Source organism: Sander lucioperca, chromosome 11 (genome assembly GCF_008315115.2).
Source record: "Sander lucioperca isolate FBNREF2018 chromosome 11, SLUC_FBN_1.2, whole genome shotgun sequence".
Lineage (NCBI taxonomy): Eukaryota > Metazoa > Chordata > Actinopteri > Perciformes > Percidae > Sander > Sander lucioperca.
This window is the reverse complement of record NC_050183.1, coordinates 23,444,788-23,467,769: the sequence shown is the minus strand read 5'-3', so window position 1 is coordinate 23,467,769 and position 22,982 is coordinate 23,444,788. Positions and strand designations below refer to the sequence as shown.

General features: G+C 41.8%; 2 protein-coding genes across 2 annotated transcripts in view; both read right to left on the bottom strand.

Moving 5' to 3' along the window:
• Window positions 1-22,982, bottom strand: part of LOC116065088 (NACHT, LRR and PYD domains-containing protein 3-like) — a 321,141-nt gene that overhangs the window by 220,510 nt on the left and 77,649 nt on the right. Inside the window, exons 3-7 of the mRNA XM_036007044.1 lie at window positions 17,337-17,434; window positions 15,125-16,901; window positions 11,258-11,300; window positions 10,555-10,685; window positions 10,069-10,240 (exon numbers count right to left, since the gene is read on the bottom strand). Coding sequence (XP_035862937.1) covers window positions 10,069-10,240; window positions 10,555-10,685; window positions 11,258-11,300; window positions 15,125-16,901; window positions 17,337-17,434 — 2,221 coding nt within the window. The remainder of the gene's footprint in view (window positions 1-10,068; window positions 10,241-10,554; window positions 10,686-11,257; window positions 11,301-15,124; window positions 16,902-17,336; window positions 17,435-22,982) is intronic.
• The window catches only part of LOC116045249 (NLR family CARD domain-containing protein 3-like), a 68,692-nt gene continuing 46,341 nt past the window's right edge, over window positions 632-22,982 (bottom strand). The window contains exons 12-15 of the mRNA XM_036007046.1: window positions 2,433-2,698; window positions 2,006-2,122; window positions 1,745-1,886; window positions 632-973 (exon numbers count right to left, since the gene is read on the bottom strand). Coding sequence (XP_035862939.1) covers window positions 642-973; window positions 1,745-1,886; window positions 2,006-2,122; window positions 2,433-2,698 — 857 coding nt within the window. The 3' untranslated portion in view covers window positions 632-641. The remainder of the gene's footprint in view (window positions 974-1,744; window positions 1,887-2,005; window positions 2,123-2,432; window positions 2,699-22,982) is intronic.

Genomic DNA, 22,982 nt, shown 5'->3' with positions numbered 1-22,982 from the left:
TGCAACAGTTAGGAGACATAATACAAAATAGAAAATATAAAGAAATATGAAAAGATATATGTGTTTTTAAAGTGTAGGAGCTATGTTTGATGCAGGATTGTTGGATTGTTGGTCCACTGAAACATTCAGTATCAAAAACATCAATATTTAGTCAAGAACAGCTGTTCATTTCCTCTGAATCCCCCTGAAGATTTCTGTCACCAAGAGAAAACTTTGGTCCAGAGACAAAAGTCCTCCAGCCTTAAAAAAAGCCACGCTGCATTCAGCAGAAGTTGTTTCTCTTTTGATTATTTTTCTAAAGTAACGATGACATGAGGCTGTACAAAGGTCAAAGAGATTCAAAGATGTGACCAATGACCAACCAGTATTTCTTTAAACAACAGTTGAATGTTCACTCAGAAATCTTTCTCAGTTGGTTTTCTGATGTTCTGATTCTGCATCTTGTTTGTCCATCAGTGGAGTTCTGTCTCCATCTAGTGGCTGAAACTAAGAACAGCACTCCCTCTTTACTGGACTCAATCACTTTCAGAGTCAAAGTCCACTTATTAAAAACAGACTTTAACAGCTTTTCATTTCAAAGAGACAATGTGTACCAGTCAGTTATTGTAGAGATCCATCCCAACTCTCCACAGTTTGGTTCTTCAGATTAATCTCAGCTCTCTGGAAAGGACTGGATCCACCTCACAGAGAGCAGAGATCAGAACTGAGCTGGCTGCACTTCCTTTTCTTCTCACCGTGTCCATCACGTCTCGTGCTTTGTCTGCTCTGCCTGTTCTGACTGACTGCATTTCACCATCAGTTATAACACCACGCTCAAGGAGTTTATCCAGAAGCTGGTTCAGAACAGGATCAGACACTCGCTGTACAAACTGTGTCCGAACTAGCAACAGCCTGTCTTCTGGGGGATCACTGTCCTCTGCTGAGACGCTGTCCTCTGCTGGGTCATTCCTCCGTGGATTTGGCCCAGTTGGACCTGGAAGATAACCGGGGAAAATACTGTCAGTTTGTGTTATCTTCTAAGAAGTAATCAGAATTCAAAAGACAGACATTTATATTTTATATTTCATGTTTTTTTCATGATGGCGCCCCCTAGGTTTGTATCAATCTGTTTATATAGCGTTAGTTCAGATTAAAGTAGTCTTGCATTGCCAGACCTTCCTCCACAGCTCTGCGGAGGAGGGTCTGTCTAGTCCACACAGCATTCCTGGATGGGAGAAAAACCTGCTCTGGTTTATTGGCATTTCTTTAAACCAATCACAATCGTCTTGGGTGATGCTAAGCGCCGGACGGAGCCACGGTGCCTCTGCTAAATAGTCTCAGGAAGGAACTTGTTTTGGTGGAACATGTGTACATTCAAAAGTAGTTTTAGTCGTGCAACAGAAAACTCAGATTGGACAGATAGTCTAGCTAGCTGTCTGGATTTACCCTGCAGAGATCTGAGGAGCAGTTAACCATAGTCCTCACAAACCCACCAGAGGTTAGAACGCCAACACAAAGACAGAGGAAGGGGACGGACATCTGGCACCGGAGCAATACCGGAAGTGGAGCATTGTGGATATAGACTAAGATTAATTTACCATGTGACATAGCTCCATTTGTTTCCTTTTATTTTATTTTATTATATGGGACATGAACCCCAGTCTCCTGGGTGAAAGTCCTCTTTGTTTGACTTTCTTAAATCCAGCCCCTCTTAACTGGGACATCCATCAGGTGGAGTGCTACTGCAGGAGGGGGAAGCCTTTACCTTTCAAAGACACGTCACGTCTCCAGATTTCTGTCCTCTCTCGGTCCTGGACCATCAAAGTCACCTTCTCTGGGATCGTCTCCAGGAAAACTTCAAATGTTGGATGGTAATTTGGTCCATAGTCTGAGCTAAATGTCTCATGCTGAAACCCAGTAGCAACATGTCATTTTTCATCCTGTTACACATATGTATCTGGTTGACTGTGAATATGTTTTCAACATGATGAGTCTGTGTATAACCAGTAGAAGTGATTAAACTCACCTCAGGCTGTATTATAAAGCCCTCAGGTTGACAGTGGACACTGTAACTTTGGTCAATGTTGAGATGACATTTGGAAGAGATCCTAATGTGTTTAGCACCTCTTTGTTTATTTTCAACCTTCAGTAACAGGACATTTTTATTAGTTTAGTTTCAGATAGTAATAGTAATTATGGAGCATGTCTGAGAAAAACAATATAATCCATGTTGTTTCTTACATTTCTGTTGGCATTGCAGTAGAAATTGAAAGAGGTCTTTCAAATTAAATACGTGACTTTCAATTTTTTTTTCAATCCAACCAATTGAATTTAGGCAAATGGTGAGCACATATGACAGATAGCTTTACCTCAACTGTATTTGTGTCCCTGAAGCAAGTAGAAACACAATAACGACACATAAATACATACAAGGTATACACACAGTCATCTACCTCATCTAGAAGGACGTTGCGGGGCAGCAGTAAAACATCTAGGACTCGAGGCCCCGTGTCCGGAGGTCGGAGGAACAGCAGAACTTGGGCCTCTATTACCAGTGAGATGTTCAGAAATCTTCTAACGATATCCCAGATCAGGCCAAAGGCAGAGAGGTGAGGGACCTTCACGACCACATGAGTGTCTGTAATCTTCAGCGGCTCCAAGATGCTCATCCCATAATCAGTGATGTGGACGACAGACAACAGGCCATCAACAAGCAGCGCTGGGAAAGAAAAGACCTGTTACACTTTGGTTTTATTGATGAAAGATTAATCTACCATTTATTTAGTTCTACTTGAGTTCAGAGAATTCAAATTAATCCACAGTCATTAACTCTGGAGCACCCCAAGGATGTGCAAGTTCGCCACTATCCTGTACCTTATTATTTTTTATTTTTTTATTTTCCTGTTACACATGTGATGTGATTAAGCCTTGTGAATAAACTCCACTACTCCTTTCATTTAAGTACTACACGTGAATACACATATTTGCAGTAGTATTAATTAATTATTTAACACTGAAGACTACTATTTCTAGTCACTGTTCCATTATCTTTATTGTGACTATTATTGCCACTGTTCATCACACCCCCAACCGGCACCTTCAGACACCTCCTACCAAGAGTCTGGGTCTGTGGTCTAGACCTACTCTATCTGTAAAGTGTCTTGAGATAACTCTTGTTATGATTTTATACTATTAATAAAATTGAATTGAAGACAGTAATGTCTTTACCATCCTTTGTTTCACAGTGTGGAAGGTGGAGCTGACAGACTGCTCCATCCTCTGAACACTTGATGTCAAACAGCGGCCCTGCAGCCATCCTGCCAGCTGATTGGAGGAGGCTCTCATCCCATTGGATAGTGTTGTACAGCAGCACCGCCTCCTGAGTCGTAACAAACACCAGTCCAGTCAAAGCACACTGGAACACACCTGGACCAGGACACCTGAACCTGTCGGACACAGAAGGGCCAATCACAAACAAGCTCTCCCTCTGTGGGTCAAATTATATGTTGAGATAAACTGTGCAGACGCTCTGCATTTTTATTCATCCTGTACGTCAACTTTTAAGCGTATCACTCTTCCTTCCAGCTCGGTCACAACCTGCGATCCATCCGACCGTCCGACAGACAGATCATTGATTCTTAAGCTGATTGATCAGCTGTTGTAAACGTCTAACAAAAACCAGCGTGTCAGAATTCACCCAGGTTCTAAAATACGTTGGGAGCAACAGATTTGGGGCTCTTCGACGAGTGAACGCTGGCACAACTTGCTGCCACTGCTCGCCGGTAACCTTTTATCTTTTAAACTTTCCAGACTCATTATGGTTTTATGACCTAACTGGACAGTGTAATTGCCTTCATTGGAATACTTTACGATCTGCCGGCACTACCATTTGTGTGAGTTTTCGCTGTTAGCTCACCTGTTCTGATCCAGTTTGAGCCTCACCTGGTGTTTTCACTGACAGTCGGCCCTGCCTATAAGTCCTCATCCACAATGTGGGCTGGTAGGACATACATCATGTTTGTCTGTGCCTGGCTCTTTCTACTGCCTGTTCACCTGCTAGTGACGGGTTTACTTCAGTACTCGGCCATTGACCTGCTCCGGCTGCGCTGTCACCTGCCTGGACCTGCGCCGGAGGCCCTCCACCTTCACCCGGACATCGCCTTCCAGCCCCGCCGGAGATACATCCACAATAAAGTCAGCAATAAAGTCCAGCTGGTCCAACTCTCGTCGCCCTCCACACTCCACCAACCGGACTGTCGACCACAGCGTGTTAGCCCGCCTAGCTCGGTCGGCTAGCACCACCAGCTGTGACAACACCTCACTCAACTTCGCTCTGCTCAACATCCGCTCACTTACAGGCAAGGGACATATCATCCAGGACTTCATCTCCGATCGTAAGCTAGACTTTCTTTGTTTAACTGAGTCATGGCAACAGCCCAACGACTTTTCCCAGCTGAATGAATCCACTTCTACTGGGTTTGTTTACATCTGTCAGCCCCATGGCTCCGGCCTGGGGGGAGGTCTCGCGATAATTTACTGCGAGAAGTGTAAAGTCTCGCTGGTGTCTGTGGCTGTCTCCAGCTCGTTTGAATCTGTTGTCTGCAAGTTGTCTGGTCCCACTCCTACCATCATTGCTACTGTCTACCGCCCCCCTAAACCGAATAGTGAATTTTTAAATTACTTTTCTGCTTTTCTCACCCACTTGTCCTCTCTCTCACCAAACATAATACTGCTGGGCGATTTTAATATCCACATGGACAATATCAATCTACCTCTCACCAAAGACTTCACCTCCTGCCTAGAGAGTTTTGGATGTCAGCAACATACCACTTTTCCCACACACTCCAAAGGACATATTCTGGACTTAATCTGCTGCTCTGGTGTCACCCCTTCTGACCTTACAGCTGATGAACTCCCCATAACTGACCACTTTCTCCTCTCATTTACAGTGAATCTCACTCTCTCCATCTCTAAAATACCACGCCTTATTTCATTTCGGAATATAAAGAATATCAACCCCGCCACTCTCACTTCAAGTATCCACTGCTCCTGCCACCCTGACACTCACAACCTATCCATCCCCGATGACCTGGTCTCTCACTACAACAATGGACTCCTTAATATTCTTAATTCCCTTGCTCCATTGAAAACCAGATCTGTTTCTTTTTCCATCACCGCCCCTTGGTTCACCCCCGATCTTTGTCTCATGAAGGCCAAAGGTCGGCAACTTGAACGTCTCCATAGAAAAACTGGTCTCACTATTCACAAAGAAATGTCCAATAACCACATCTTACATTACAAGGACACCATTGCTATCACCAAAACCCATTACTACTCCAGTATAATCACTGCCAATAAAGGAAACTCCAAGACACTGTTTTCCCTACTTAACATTATCACGCAACCCCAGGACTTTCTCCCCCCTCACTTGTATACATCCTCCTTCTGCAACTCTATTATGTCCTTCTTCACTGAAAAAATCAATAACATCCACCAGCACCGTGGACCAATCCCTCACCTCAACATCTCAGCCGACTGTCACCCATCTACACACTCATTCTCCTCCTTCCAGCTCCCCGCTATTTCAGAAATCACAGAACTTACCCAGAAATCCAAGCCATCGACCTTTCAACTTGACCCCCTCCCCACACAACTTGTTAAAGCCTACCTTCCCTCCCTGGTCCCCCTCATTTCTGCTATCATCCACTCCTCTCTCACCACTGGAACTGTCCCTACATCCTTCAAAACTGCTGCCATTACCCCAATCTTGAAAATAACTGGTGCCGACCCCTCCAACTTCAACAATTTCCGTCCTATATCCAATCTACCCTTCATCTCCAAAATCCTTGAAAAAACAGTTGCTTCTCAACTCTATTCTCACCTATCCCACAACAACCTGTACGAACAGTTCCAGTCTGGTTTCCGCCCACTCCATAGCACTGAAACAGCACTTCAAACATCAAAATCACCGACTCCTCACCATCCTCATCCTCCTTGACCTGAGTGTGGCCAGTATTCTTTATTTTTTGCTACCGTTAATGTCTTTTGTATCCCTGTACGGTGTCCTTGAGTGCCGAGAAAGGCGCCTTTAAATTAAAATGTATTATTATTATTATTATTATTATTATTATTATTATTGTTATTATTATTATTATAGTCCGGCTTAATCTGCCCGGCAACACAAACAAACAACAAATGTGATCACTGCATTGCTCAACAAGTTGGGGACCAAACTGACTTTCTGGACAAGAGAGTGAAGCAGCAGCTGCAGGAGTAAGAAGTGTGAGCTTTAAAAGTGAAGTGTAAGCACTGAAAGCAGTTGACAGCAAGTGACAGGTGAAGTGTGTGTGGAGGGGTTTCTGAAGCTGCAAATGCAGTTCTGATGGAGTATACTGCTGCACTAAAAAGAGATAAACTCAACTGAGAAGGCTGAACATTAGATTAAAGTGTAACTGCTGAAAGGAGTTGACTCAGTTTAAGGTAGAAGTATTCTGCATTGTATGATTGGGTTACCTGTATGAAGTCTTTCCAGACTCAGTCAGCAGCTCAGGTGTGAAATGGAACATTTCCTGAAATAATAAAAAGAACAAAAAGAGTTGATTAGAAACTGGCCCCCAAACTCTCACAGTTCTGTCTAGGTGACAGGATCCTCACTGCATCACTTTCTACTCTACGTGCACTATTTACTCTGTATCCATCACTTCACTTTCTACTCTACGTGCACTATTTACTCTGTATCCATCACTTCACTTTCTACTCTACGTGCACTATTTACTCTGTATCCATCACTTCACTTTCTGTCAGAATGACTAAATAATTATTATTAGGTGAAATGATTCTGCACAAATGAAGCCTGCAGGACTCTGTTTGACAGCAGCTAGTGGTTTCAGAGATGAGGAAGAAGAAATGAGTTTGAATGAGTTCATGATGAAGAGGAAGAGAAGAGAGAGAGGAGATGGTAGAAGTAAAGGAATATTAAACCCTGGACGGGGTAAAGCTGAGGAACCCCAGTCTGATCACTGACAAATTAATAAAAATGTTAAAGTGAAATACAGACATTTGTATCAGGAGCCTCTCCACACACAAGCTGCTGCTGCTTCAACCTCTCTGGATCATCAGGAGACAGCTGATCCTCTCTTCTGTCCTCAGACACATCAAGGTCTGTCTTTGACGTAGACGGATCTGGAGGAGAGAAGAACTTTGTAACTTTGTGTGGGAATAGCAGTTGTGGAAAGACAACATAGTTCCATAGCACCTACAATCAAATACACTCGGGTCCAGTAGACCCGAACACCTCATATGTAATAGTTATGTGTAGGGGGGGTGTACCAGGGGCGGAATGGGACAAAAAGTCAGCCCTGGTGCACACGTGCATTCACTAATTACATTTGTGTACAGATGGTGAAATAATATAAGCAGTACCTTATGTAACAATTTTTTAAACATTTAATGTAACTGGCAAACAAGAGCACACGTTTATAACAAATGTATACATACTGTCTGTCTGTTTATGCCGTTTGTATACTGTCATTCTCTACAGTTTGTTGTTCTTTGTTGTCACTGTCTGTCTCTTCGATTGTCGGTGTTTCTCTCTGTTGACACTGTACATATTGTCTGTCTGGTTCTCCATCTTTTCATCTGTTTTAACTCTCTAACTCTGCAATTTAAATGTTTTTATGGTTGTCTGTAATTATACTTCAGGGTTTTTCCTTGCTCAGAATTGGCCTTTGGGGGAAACACATAAAGCAGGGGGGTCTGGTCTCCCCCAGGAAATTTTGAGGGTAAAAGACTTCAATTCCTGAATTCTGATACATTTTTGGGCACAAATTTATGGTAAAAACTTCTATATTTATGGCAAGGAAATCACAAAATTTTGGTGGCAGGTAACAATATAAAATACAAAATATAATGGAATATTATTATATTCAGTAGTCCAGTAAGGGGGCTTTCACATCCGGGACATGTGCTGGATACGACAAAGTCCAGTTGTTTAATTAGCATGAACAGGGCTTTATGGTAACTTTTTTTACCAAAAGAGCACGTTTTGTTCCCATGTTGAAAAATGTAGGATTGACTTACAGAGGCTACTGCTTTTATTGCTAAATTGTAGAATAACACAATTATGTTATGGATACAAAACTTTATGAAGTGTAATGTTTTTTACACTCTATTGATCAAAAATGATCAGTGATGTTGAGACTACAGTGTAACGGACCAACACAGTTCATGCATACATGTGAACCGCGGATTAATTGCAGAGTTTAACCTACATAGTGTAAAACGTGACACTACGTGAATGGGGCACAGCAGAAAGACGGAGCAGAAAAACGCTGCTTGTTCAAGGTTGTCATGTGTACTCCTCTTTGCATCAGGTGTTAAAACCAACTGTACCAAAACACTGAATTGGACTACTATTAAACGCGACAAGACATTTTTAACCGGTAATGAAACTGTTAATTTAATACTGATGCCGTCAGCAGCGGCTTCTCGCTGCTGCAGACAGTCCCCCAGGGAGGGTCGGTCGGCCCATCTCGATTTGGCCGTTGCCGACTGGCCAAATGCTTAATATTTATTATTATTACTATTATTATTATTATTATTATTATTATTATTATTATTATTATTATAACCATAGTGAAAACTTGCAAGTGATAATAACCCATCCTATGCGCTGTTGGCCTGTAAAGACAATTTATTTGTATATAAAAAAATTAAAAATCTGACCAGCCCACAATAAAAAAAATGGTCCGGCCCCTCTGGCATTTGCCAGAATTGCCAGATGGCCAATCCGCCCCTGGGGTGTATCATGTGCATTCATTGAAAAATGTTCATCTTCTTTACAGAAAAGGAGTCAAGGCCAATGAGTTTGAGTTAGAAGAAATAATAAATAGCATAATTTTTCTTTTAGCAAACATTGAAAACGGGTCCCACAGACCCGAACAACACACAAGGGTTAATAAACCTCTAACAGCAACGTCCCGTTCAAGGCGATCAGAGCCCTTTGTAGCATGTCTTTCTCTCTGTTTCCTGTTAACTACTGAAAACTTCCAAAGTCTGAATGTAGATATTAAATCATGTTTAAGTCGAGACCAAGTCCAAAGTGGGTTGTTGTAAAGTTAAGACCAAGTTTATACAATAACATTTACACAGAAATGACAGACAAGAACAAAGCAACAGATCTGCTGCGGTTAATGGGATTAACCAGCGCCTTAAAGTACACAGCAGATAATCTTCCAGTTATGCTCCTGCTTTAACAGCGTTATTATGTTTTTTTGAGATATTTACTCACCTCCTTCATGTCTGTCAGGTGCAGCCTGGTATACTCTGTCATCCACCCTGAAGGGATAAACATGAATTAAGCAGTTATATTATGAAGAGAGTTAAACTAAATCCTCATCAGATGAACCTTTAACACTGAAGAATCTTCAACTTATTTTAACACTACAGTAAAAGTACTATAGCCTATATCTAGTCCAAAACTGTTAAAAACCATCTGAATTTTCTACTTTTAAATGTTACATGATGAATATGTAAATATGGAATCTGTTATGAAAAATATTCAGACAACAAATATGACAGAAGGAAAGATAGATATGATGTTAAAGACTGAACAGTAAAACATCAGCTGTGATTACTGGACTTTAGCAGAGCTTCTGCTCTATACGAAGACCACATGGTTATTAAATGTAACGTTGCTTCTATGAAATAAGAGCCAGTGATTTACTTCAGCCAGACTGATGTCAGAGCTGTGACAAAGAAGAACTTATCAGTTGTTTAGTGTTGAAATGAGAGAACAAACACTTAGAGATCAGATTTGATGGTTGGACAGTTTGATGTCTCTGAACATGTTGTGATTCTGTCAGCTGTAATCCAAATTTATTTCCTACAGACATGAACACAACAGTCGTCTTCACATGAACTCAAACACATGATCACAATAAGATTCTGGCTCATCTGATTGGCTGACTGTCCTCTCTCTCCTCTCACAGCTTCACTGAGAAGGTTGGAGGTTTACAGGAAATACTGGATATTTGCTTTGATACTAACTGTGTTTAGTTCAATACTTCTGAAACCAGCATGAACTTACTCCAAAGTCTCCAGTCGACAGTTTGGACTCTCCACAAGATCACACAGCTGCTTCACGTCTGAATCCTGCAGGAAGTTGTTACTCAGGTCCAGCTCTCTCAGATGGGAGGGGTTGGTCTTCAGAGCTGAGGCCAGAGAAGCACAGCTGATCTCTGACAAACTGCAGTCCCACAATCTGAATAAAGAATAAATGATGAAGATACAAATCCATTTCTAATCCAATCAATACTATATTGATCCTTTAAATAGCGCATTTGGAAGTATGCTTTGGTTCTTTGTTTTCATCTATGTGAGTGTGTGAGAGTGTGTGTGTGTGACAATGATCAGACATTTGAAATTAACAGAAACAACTAAAATAATTCACAATTTATGCTGTTTTAAAGTAAGTTATATTTGTACATACATTTTCATTAGTTTACATTACTTTCAGTTTTTAATTAAACATATATATATATATATATAATAGTAACAGAGAGTCAGTGAACTGACCTCAGAGTCTCCAGTCTACAGTGTGGACTCTCCAGAAAACCACACAGCAGCTTCACTCCTGAATCCTGCAGCTTATTTCTACTCAGGTCCAGCTCTCTCAGATGGGAGGGGTTGGACTTCAGAGCTGAGACCATTGAAACACAGCTGATGTCTGACAAACTGCAGCCCTTCAATCTGAATAAAGAATAAATGATGATGATAAAAAATCTATTCATAATCTAACCATTTGGAAATATAATTTGATCTCTCTGTGTCTGTGTGTGTGTGTGTGTGTGTGTGTCTGTGTGTGTATGTGTGGGTGTGTGTCTGTGTGTGTGTCTGTGTGTGTGTGTGTGTGTGTGTGTGTGTGTTTGTGTGTTCTGAAAGATTGAGATCTAAGATCAGATTAAATTATCAAATTATTGGAAACCAAAGAAATATTTCTACTGCAGGAAGTCAACTTCATCCATTTAAAACCAATATTAGTTCAGAGGATCTTCTGTGTACAGATGTGACCATTGACCAACATTTATAAACATTAATTTACTTTAACAAGTAACAGTGGACATTTTCTACAGTTTCTTTAACAAACACAAATCTTGTGACTGAAGTCTAAATTTACTAAAAGAAACATGAATATATGAACAAAACAACATTACAAATTCATGGATTATTTTGTTTGTACATAAATTAGGTTCTGTTGTTAATTAATCAGAGCTGAGACCAGAGAAGCACAGCTGATATCTGACAAACTGCAGTTCCACAATCTGAATAAAGAGTAAATGATGTAACCTTAGAGGACAATACTCCTGTTTGAAATCATATAAACCAATAATCTGTTCAGAGATGAAGAAGGTTCAGAATGTAGAAGTTCAGAAGATGGAGATTCCAAACACCTGAACCCAACAGGATGACATCCCTTTGTGACAAGACAACACATTCTCACTCCCATCACGTCAGAAAGCAACGCTTGGTCAGGTGCCTTTGGCGTTTGTTATAGATGCAAAAAGTCTCCTTTAGCGTCATGTTTAGACATGCTTGGAAGGGACCCTTGGCGTCACTATTTGAAGCTCAGTGTCGGGACGTACGTTTAACTGACATGAGGCACAAGAACAGGACAGGTAGGTTTAGGACAAGATCATGGGTGACCAAGCGTCAGTATTTTACGAGTTGGGAGTGAGAACGGGTTAGACAGGAAGCATCGTACACATGTTAAAGTGTTTTTGGTCACAGATCAGACACGTCTAAACATACTTTAAACACCTGCATTTGGAAATATCACACATCTCACTGTGTCTGTGACAGAGAGACTTCAGACTACAGTGTTTTGAGGGTTCTATATAAAAACACCTTCTGGAAAAGGCCTTGGAATTCTTGAACAGTTTTTAATTATTTATATAGAGATGTCTCTCTCATGTGTCTCAGTTTGAGTTCAGACAAACTGTTCAGACTGACATGGAAACCCAGAAAACAAGTGAACTGAAGGGAATGTCAAAGTTCTGTTATGGATTTAAAGCTGTCATTCTTCCTCTATAATACCATTCAAATTTCATTTATTTTTATATTCATATACTATTTGAATATTTAATGTTCAAATGCAGCCTGTTATTAATATGTACTACACTACTTAGGCTTATGCATTGTCAATGCCACTATAAGCATTAGGTTGTTGTTACATGTTCTGTCCACTAGAGGAACTTCCAACATCAGCTGGCCTTGAAGGGGACCTACATCATGGCGCATTGCATTTCTGGTACGCTGCTTTATTTATATTCATTTTCCACCACAAGTACACAGCTACAAACACAAATCAACAGATCTTTATAATGAAACATCATCTAACAAGTGTATTGAATTGCTCTGTTGTAAAGGCTAATGGTGCTCGGTTAGCACAATGGCATCATGTTAGAAAGCACAGCTGAAACGATTTGTCATAAACTAAGTAACAATAGTGTTAGCCACAATGCTACTGGCATTGTTAATGGTCAATGGTGCTGTCCCTAACGTTACTTGAACCTGTTTCTTGCAGATTGTCACGTTACTGAGAATACAGCTGTTAGAAGGTAATATATGAAGGGAAAGCTAACGCTGACAGCTGTAGGGCAGCTAACATTAACTTTAGCTGTCTCCATGATAGAAACAAGAACAAGCTTACTAATGATAACATAAGCATTTTGGCTTGGTGGATGTTGATTTCAAGGTCATGTTAAAACTATTTCCCATCCTTCCAGCTGCAGCCTGTCACTCCCCTCTGTACTAACGTTACTCGGTACGTAGCGTTAGCTCCTTATCTTAAGACCTCACAATGCCTTGTATTTTCCACTCCCACTGCCCACTTCACATGTGGGTAGGTCAAGGTGAGAAGAGGGAGATAAGCACATATGAGCACAATACATGAACTGACCTGAGAGTCTCCAGTCTACAGTTTGGACTCTGGAGTCCAGCACACAGATGCTCCACTGCTGTATCCAGTAGGTCATTGTCACTCAGGTCGAGCTTTCTCATATGGGAGGGATTGGACTTCAGAGCTGAGGCCACAACTTCACAGTCAGTCTCACAGAGTCCACTGTAATTAAGTCTGTGATGACAGATAATAAAAACATTTAAAATATAATCAAATCTGACACTTTTATCACATTTCAACCCGGTCTCACGGCAGTTCGTGAAATGGTCACGTTATTTTGATCTATTGATTCGTGTACAGGGAAACGATTTTCTACTTTATTTCGTAGTGGTCACAACGAAATTGGAACGTTACCATTTCATGAACTGTCATGCAACTGCTCTGGGGGAGATGGTGACAACACGATCCACGGTCTCTGGGGGACACAACAACGGCGAAATTAAACGCTGCACACCGGCGACAACTGCCATGACACTGGCCTGCTCTGGGGGATGCAAAAACGGGAACGGCACATGCGGTAGACAGTGACAACAACGGCCGCCGTGACACGATCCGTGGTCTCTGGGGGACGCAACAATGGGGAAATTAAACACCGCACGGCGGTGACAACAACGGCGACAACAATGGTACGCGCTACAACAACGGGACGGTTGTGGTTAGGAAAAGAAAGAAGGGGAAGTGTTGTGGTTACGAGAAGAAGAACGCGAAAAGGAACTATTACATCCAGGGTGAAAGTCCTGTGTTGTTTGACCCATCCACCACCATAACCAACCTCCTTACGCAGATTTTCGGCTTTTCAATACTACTCTCTACCATAATCGTGCTGTTATTACGTAACATGCTTCCCATTCAAATACATTAGTTGAAAATTTGTGCTCACAACACAATAAAAACCAGAAAAACGTTTCCCTGTACACAAATCAAAAGGTTAAATAACGTCACCATTTCACGAACTGCCATGAGACTGGGCTGCACATTTTGATCAAAAAGCACATTCACAAGGGTCTGATGTTTGATTCAGATATGTTGAGGTGAGAGGTCACGGGAACCCTTTCAAAATGCCCATGCCATACAGACAGAAATCCATTCTGGATTTGTTTAATCAATACTGGATCATTCAAATGAAAAAAAAGATATTTTTAAACCATCCCTATTCCTTTACAATAATAATGTTTATAATAATGTTTTGGTAAGTAGTTTTTCTCTTTTTTAAGCAACTTTTAATGGCTTGAGCTTAATGCCAAGGGCCGAGGAAAAAAAAGGATTGGGGAGGATAAAATTAAGACTCCTGACTTCATAGTATAACTACAATATCACTTCTTCTCTGAGCTTGACGAAGATAAAATCCCACCACTGAGGTAAACCTGCTGAGCTCTCCTTCACTGGCAGAATGAACCTGGAGGTCGTCCCAGTAGCTGACTGTGTGATCAGCTGATGTCTCAGTACATCAGGAGGTAAATACACACAGTCAATAAAAAAAAGACAGTGCTAATGTGTGCTGCTATTTTCTCTGCCCATCTTATCTTTAATGTTAATGAAATGGAAAAGAAACGTGTTGACTGACAGTTTAAAGTGACCAGATGGAAAAGGAGAAAAAATGGTACAAGCTTTAAAAAACGTTTAAAGACCAGTCCATTCAAATGATATTGGATCATTCAAATGTAAAACAATTTGAACCAGAAAAATCAATTATTTAAACCAGCCCTGGTAGATATTGTATAAATTGTCAAAATGAACAAAAACATCTTTAAAATGAAATAGTTCAGAAACTCATAAAATATGATGAAAAATAACTTAATATAAGTTATTATGAAAAAGCTTAAACATCATGTGATGTTAGTTCAGCAGATCACTAATAATAACTGTTTGTATATAAAATAGACACATTATAGAAACACACTGCTGACTCTGTGTACACTGTAAAAAGGCTGTCTGTTGTGATTAAATGATGACAGAAGATACTTTAGCTGCAAACACAAAGATCATCATCGTCGTCTCATTCTCACAGCGTTTGAGACAACAAAGATATTTTCAGAGTAACATGTAGAATTATTTACAATCTGCAGGTTTATCTTTTATAGTGTGTAAGTTTTATATTGTGCATGTGTGTAAAGTCTGTATGTTTACTCTGATACTGATGGCCTCAGCTTCACACTGATTTAAAATGATAATCACATCTGGACTTACCGAGCCTTTCTGCAGTTCCTCACAGCTGGAATCAGTCTCCGTCGTCCCTCCGTTGATGTGTTGTACTTGTTCAGGTTCAACTCATCCAGAACCTCCTCTGACATCTGCAGCATGTAGGCCAGAGCTGAGCAGTGGATCTCAGAGAGTTTCTTCTCTAATCTGTTCTCTGACTTCAGGAACTCTTGGATCTCCTGATGGACTGAGTGGTCGTTCATCTCCGTCAGACAGTGGAAGATGTTGATGCTTCTGTCAGGAGAACTCCCATATCTGTTCATCTCCTTCAGGTTGTCGATGACTCTCTGGATGATTTCTGGACTGTTGTCTGTCTGACCCAGCAGGCCTCCTAAGAGTCTCTGGTTGGACTCCAGAGAGAGGCCATGAAGGAAGCGGACAAACAGGTCCAGGTGGCCATTTTCACTTTCAAGGGATTTCTTCATGGCTGTCTTCAGGAAGACATCCAGGGATGAACTAACATAGTCTTCCCCCAGGAAGTCCTTCAGTACCTGTGTGTTCCTGTTGGTGTAACAGTGGAACAGGTAGACTGCAGCCAAAAACTCCTGAACGCTCAGATGAACGAAGCAGTAGACTGCTTTCTGGAAGATCACACTCTCTCTTTTGAAGATCTCTGTACAAACTCCTGAGTACAGCGAGGCCTCTGTGACATCCAGACCACAGCGCTCCAGGTCTTCTTGGTAGAACATGATGTTTCCTTTCTCCAGCTGTTCAAACGCCAGCCTCCCCAGCTTCAGAAGAACTTCCCTGTCAGCCTCCGTCAGCTCCTGTGGACTCGTCTCATGTCCCTCAGCATACTTGAGCTTCTTCCTCTTTGTCTGAACCAGCAGGAAGTGTGAGTACATGTCAGTCAGGCTCTTGGGCAGCTCTCCTCTCTGGTCTGTAGTCAACATGTGGTCCAGAACTGTAGCAGTGATCCAGCAGAAGACTGGGATCAGACACATGATGTGGAGGCTCCTGGATGTCTTGATGTGGGAGATGATTCTGCTGGACAGCTCTTCATCACTGACTCTCTTCCGGAAGTACTCCTCCTTCTGGGCGTCAGTAAAGCCTTGTACTTCTGTTACCCTGTCAACACATGCAGGAGGGATCTGATTGGCTGCTGCAGGTCGGGAAGTTATCCAGACGAGAGCCGAGGGAAGCAGCTTCCCCTGGATGAGGTTTGTCAACAGCACGTTGACTGATGACTTCTGTGTGACATCAGAAACAGCCTCATTGTTGTTGAAATCCAGTGAAAATCTGCCTTCATCCAGGCCGTCAAAGATGAAGAGAACTTTAGAGCCAGCGAGCTGCTCTGCTGTGACCTCCTGTAATGTTGGATGGAAAACACGGAGCAGCTCCAGAAGACTGTACTGGTCATCTTTGATCAAGTTCAGCTCCCTGAAGGAAAGAGGAATCACCAGACTGATATCTTGGTTTTCCAAACCCTCGGCCCAGTCCAGACAGAACTTCTGCACTGAGAAGGTTTTTCCAACGCCAGCGACGCCGCTCGTCAGAACCACTCTGATGTGTTTCTGTTGGTCAGGTAAGGCTTTAAAGATGTCGCAGCACTTGATTGGAGAGTCATGGAGGGTCTTCTTCATGGAAGCTGTCTCGAGCTGCCTCACCTCATGTTGGGTATTAACCTCTTCACTCTGTCCATCTATGATGTACAGGGCAGTGTAGATCCTGTTGAGGAGGGTTCTACTTCCTGTTTCAGCTCCTTCAGTCACACGTTCAAATGTCCCCTTCAGCCTGATCTTATGTTTCTGACGACCAACATTCACTAAAAAAAGGACAAAGGTAAGAGACAAAACAAGAAAGATAAAACAATCTGATGATTATCTTTATTACTTTATTGCTGTATTAATATTAATATTAAAGCAGTTAAAGTTCAGTTGGACATAAAATTAGGATTGGGTACCAAACTTGGCACTTTTAAGGGTACCAACCGAATTATGTCAGTACTACCGAGGAGCGATTCACAATAAAACAATCGCTGCCAAATTTCAGTACCTAGTAGCGCATAAGCCACTCTGTCCTTAATTTCAACACCCCTAATGTTAAATGGCTGTGATGTACGACACAACAAATGTCTGTAAAAACTGTAAAACTTAAAATGTTTAATGTCACAACAAATGTCTATATTAGATGTCTGTATTACAACAACCAGTGGTGTGTTCAGACATGAAGACATCAGCAGACAGATGGACAGACTTACTTTGTTCAGAGCTGCTCTGATTGGCTGTCTGCAGTCCAGCTCGGGTTCTGGATCTGGACGGCTGCGCCTCCTCAGAAACATCACTCCTCTTCCTCTTTCTGTGAAAACATTTGTTGATTGTTGTTGAAACATATAAAGATTTGTCCAAACTGTCTAGAGTCAGTTAGGTTTCAACAGAGGTTAGAAGTGGTCTGAATATTGAGGAAGACCAGCATGTAACAGTGGTCTCTCAGGTTTCCTTTTTAGTAAATCATACTTTGTTTCTATCAAATGAAGGTTTGTAATTCAAATATTCTAAAAAACAGAAGTGATCCAAATCTACATTTGATCATTTCCTGCCCTCAGATAACTTTTACATCAGTGTGCCATGTATGTGTGTTATTGGCCTTCAGTAGAACATTTATAAAACTTTAATATACCAACAAATAATCAACAGAAAAAGCTAAACAAACACGGCAGAGAAAACTTAAAATTAATCATTAAATGAGTTAGTATCAGTCTTACTTTTTACTGTCTTACTTTGTTTCTGAGGGTCCAGGTTCATTACTGAAGTCTGGAGGAGGATCTTTGGACCAGTCACTCTTCATAGACAGACAGCCTGATACTACAGACTCTGCTCCGTCCTCCTCTTCCTCCAAATCACTCATCTTCTGATCTGAAGTCAGTCTGAGAGGTAAAACAGGAACACTGACTGTGAGCTCCCAACATTTAGAGGAAACAAGTTCGTACTAGAGTCACAGGTAAGACTGGAAGAACAGGAATACACACCCACACACACACACACACACACACACACACACACAGTGGTCTTTAAATCTGTTGTCTCGAGTTACAGCAGGTTTAATGTGTATTATTCAACCAATCAGGACTTTGTCTCGCACTACCCTGCACTGCGCTTTGAGTCTCTACTATACACCCTACCTCGCGGTTTTGCCGTTCATCATGTGTAGGCAGCTTGATATTCCTTTCCTCTACAGTCACAGGGAGAAAACTGACTCAGTAACAATAAAATAATAAATGTTGGATTAACACTCACCCTGCCTCAGCCTTCAGTTTCCTCCTCCTGCTCTTTTCTGTCCAATCTAAATGGAGTCTCAACTGACTGAACTATTTCAGGTTCAGGGTTTTCTCCCTGATCAGTGTTGCTCCTCCCCTCTCTGTTTACAGGAAATCACATGAGTTTATCTATGAACCAGAGAGTGAGAGTGTTTTTGCGCTCACACACATCAGCTTTTTAACTGCCGTGCAGAACAGTCAACACAACTGCATTGTGCCGGCCATTACATAGCCCCCATCTGAGGTGTCAGTCGTCCTCGGCGACCCCATCACCCAAAACATAGTCCCTCAAATGTCCAGGACGCCGTCGCTGACGAGCAGGTCTCCCAGGACTCACAGGGGACACAACTGGGGGGGACACGCAACTGGGGGGGGTCCCACCCAGTTTGAGGTGTGTAGTGCTGCCATCCTCAACCCCACTGTCCACAGGTGGAGCAAAAGGATGGTATGGTGCAAGTCTGTCTTGGTGTAGCATCACGATTCGTACCCGGCAAGTCATGCGCAAATGGTACTCCACCTCTAACAGCCGACTCACAATCTCGCCAGGCCCCTGCCAGTGACTGCAAACCTTAGGAGAAGGGCAGGGCAATACACCCATACCTTGTCCCCTGGCTTGAAGACTTTTCCCCGACAACGTGTGTCATAGGCCCTTTATTCACATCCTCCATCACCATCTGGTACGATGCTGCCACTGCCTAGGACAAGGGCAGGCTGCAGCGTGTCATTCGGTCAGCTGAGAAGGTGATTGGCTGCAATCTACCACCGATCCAGGACCTATACGCCATCAGGACTCTGAAGAGAGCTGGAAAGATTGTGGCTGACCCCTTCCACCCCGGACACAAGCTCTTTGAGCCACTCCCCTCTGGCAGGAGGCTGAGGTTCATAAGGACCAAAACCACACGCCACATAAACATTTTTTTCCCCTCCGCCACTAGTCTTATCAACAAGGAGCCGGAACCCTCCCTGACTCTCTCCATACTATTGATTTCTGATTCTGATAAGAAGAGCAAACGATATTCCTACAGAAAAATGAAGAACACAGACACGGTTTTACAGGCAAAAAGGAATTCAGTCGCTGCTGCTAAACCCAGGATGGACAGTTAGCTAAAAAACGCAGACATTGAAAATGCTTATATTACAAAACTAACCCTAACCCTATCATTATCACTCCCCCATCAGTCAGGCACAACAACATCTGACCATAATTACACTTGTGCTTTCCATAAACTGCCGTTGCTTTAGCTTATTATTTCAATTGCAACCCTGGCAGTGGTAAGCCATCGTGAGAGCAAATAAAATATATAAAAACATAATTCAAACCGATGTGTCGCAGTGGCAACATCTGAATCAAGAAGCTGACAAAGATATGTAATTCCCTCGCTGGAAATCTATATCTTCCATAAAAATACCCATCAGGGAATGTTAACGGAGTTGTTGGTCTCTAAATGTTTTATCTTTTCTGAGCGCACCTCTCTCTCGCTCTCTCCGCGCACTGAGCTCCAGCTGATCTTCTAAGAACGTTATCAACCGAGTATTGATTGGTCAGTAGGCGGTGCTTTTACACCGGTTGATCTCTAATCTCCAACATAACCTGCTCCTGACCAGGTTAGGTGTTCAGCATGAGTTACCACGGCGATTAAACCTGGTAACAAGTGATCCACCGTGATACACAAAACCCTGGGTTGAACCTGAAGTTACCTCGGTTCTTGCTTCATAGTACAGGCCTCGCTCCCCAGATTTTGATTTTTAAAAATATTTTAGTTAATTGTATTCAGGGTAGGATTTTTATTTTTTCTTGTTTTTTCATGTGTACTGTATTTTCTATATTAATGTCAGTATAGTTTTTATACTATATACTATGTACTATGTATTTTTATGTATAGCTTTAGTATCTAAAGTCAGTATCTGTTTCTCTCCTAAAATGTGTTTCAGGGTGAATTTTCCACACATGACTCAACATGAGAACACAAATGCACGTGAAGAATCCAATGCATGAAGAAGTGATTTACAGTATGGAACTTCAGGTGACACTGATGGGATTTTAAAGTTGGTATATGCCGCCATCTGGTGGTCACCTTTGATATTACATCTGTGACAGCTCCTAGGCATATTAAGTCCCTCTGGTTGCTGGAATCTGGGGATTGGCTAATGAGGACTGATGAGTGACACCTGGATCAACTAATTGCTCACATGTCTATAAATAGGAGTGCTTGGGCAGTCATTCTCCTCTCCCTCCTCGAGGTTGTTTGGTTTGTTTGGTTATTTGGTTTAGTTGCTTTTGTGTTTTTGCTTTGATACATCTACAGACATCCATACATTGCACACATTACTGATTGACTGATTTCACGTTTATTTTTGTTAATATAAATAAATTGGATTTAATTGATCAACCATCTGTCTCCACCTTTTGTCATGCCTATGAGCCAGGTCGTGACATGGGGGCTCGTCAACTCAGCCTTTGGTAATAATTTTTTGTTTTGTTGTGTTGGGGTGGAGTATCACATGTATCTTTAGTTGGTAAATGTTTTGTTTGACGACCTTAAAGGTGGGCTTTTCTTTTGCTCAATGTTGAGGTAAACAAGTAGTGCTTAAATGTTTGGTGTGGCCTTGTTTTAATTGGTGTTCTCCTCTGTCAGCAGGTTCTATTAGAGAGTCTGTTGCAGGGGATTTTGTTAGTGTGATGGGGAAAGTGGTTGGAGCTATATGCTCGGGATCACATCCGTGGTGTTCTGAGGGTAACTGCTTAGCAGGGGCTTTTTCAGACCCACTGATTTGAATAAATACCCGCCACCTGTACCTGTCCGAAGGCTAGGGATGAGTTTAGTTAGTTTTTTGTACTAGTTAGTTTAGAATGAGGAGGCTCCAGTTTGTTTGACTTTATATTTTGGGCCATTTGGGTTTTGGGAGGATTTGTTTGCTTCACATTGAGTATTACGTTTGCAACTTTTGTCTGTTATGTCTAATATTGTTGAGAATTTCATTCAGGGTCCATCTGTTGAGTTGCTGGAGCAGTGTAATAAAGACCAACTGAAGATTTCTCAGCATTACTCCATTGATGTTGACCTCAGGTGCACAAAGGAGGTCCTGAAGTGTGTCATTATGGCCAACTTGACGGAAGAGGGAGTGTTGGGGGACGAGGGAGGTAAGAGTGGTGTAAATACTTCCACTACTGCTTTAACATTTGAAGAACAAAAATTATTATTGGTTTTGAAAATGGAACATGAACAATAATTGAAGAGAATCAAATTCAGAAAGGAACAACTGAAATTTGATTTGGAAGTTCAAAAGCTAACATTGCTGAAAGAGGGCAAAATTTCTGCATCGGCTTTGAATTTGGAAACGCCTCGTGTATGTTTTGATGTTGCAAGCAATTTGAGGTTGTTACCAAAGTTTAATGAAAGTGATGTAGAGATTTTCTTCAGTTTGTTTGAGCGGGTTGCAGATTCAAGAGACTGGCAGGATGAGGAGCGAACTTTGTTGTTACAGTGTGTTTTTACTGGTAAAGCACAGCAGGCTTACTCAGCTTTGTCTTCTGCAGCCTGTAAAGAGTACAATACGGTAAAATTGGCTGTGTTGAAGGCATATGAGCTTGTTCCTGAGGCATATAGGCAACGCTTCAGGGGCTGAGGGAAGACTGGAGAACAAACACATTGAGTTTGCCAGGGATTTGACGTTACATTTTAATCGTTGGTGTTCTTCTGGGGTTACAACGTTTGAGGCATTATGTGATCTAGTGGTTCGAGAGCAGTTTAAACAGTCTGTGCCCAATTATGTTGCGACCTATGTTAATGAACACAAGGTTAAGTGTCCAAGTGACGCTGCAGTGCTAGCCGATGAACATGTGTTGACACACAAACGTATTTTTGGTGAGCGGTACTACAATGAACAATTTCCCAAGGCAGGGTTTATGTCCCCAAAGTTGGATAGACAGTCTAAAGAAAAAAGTGACTCTGCTGTGTGTAATTATTGCCATCAAATTGGTCATTGGAAAAAAGAATGTCCTCTACTAAAAGAAAAAAGTAAGATGTACAATATTAAGTCAGCCGGTTTGGCTACCGCTATTCAGAGGCCTACATCTGGTATTGCAGCAGAACTGTTGCCTCCTTTTCAGATGCAGGTTAAACCAGTAAATACTTCAGAAATTGACTTGTGTTATGCTCCATTTATGTCTGAAGGCTTTGTGAAGCTGTTTAGTGGTGATGGAGTTCCAATAAAAATCTTGAGAGACTCAGGAGCGTCGCAAAGTTTCGTGAGGGGAAATATTTTGCCCTTTTCTCCCTTATCAGACACGGGTAGTTGTGTTCCCGTTCGGGGAATGGGTCTGCGGACTATGTTTGTGCCTGTACACAAAGTGCATTTGTCATGTAATTTGGTACAGGGGGAAGTAGAAGTAGGTGTTCGTCCAGAACTGCCAGTTGACGGAATTGACTTTATTTTGGGAAATTACCTGGTAGGGGGTCGTGTGTGGCCAGATGATGTGAGACAAAACGTTGTACAGTTACCTGACCAGCCAATACACATTAATATGTCTGCTTGTGTTTCAGAAACTCCAGAGGTCCCTGAAATAGACAAGACAGTGAATACAGTCTT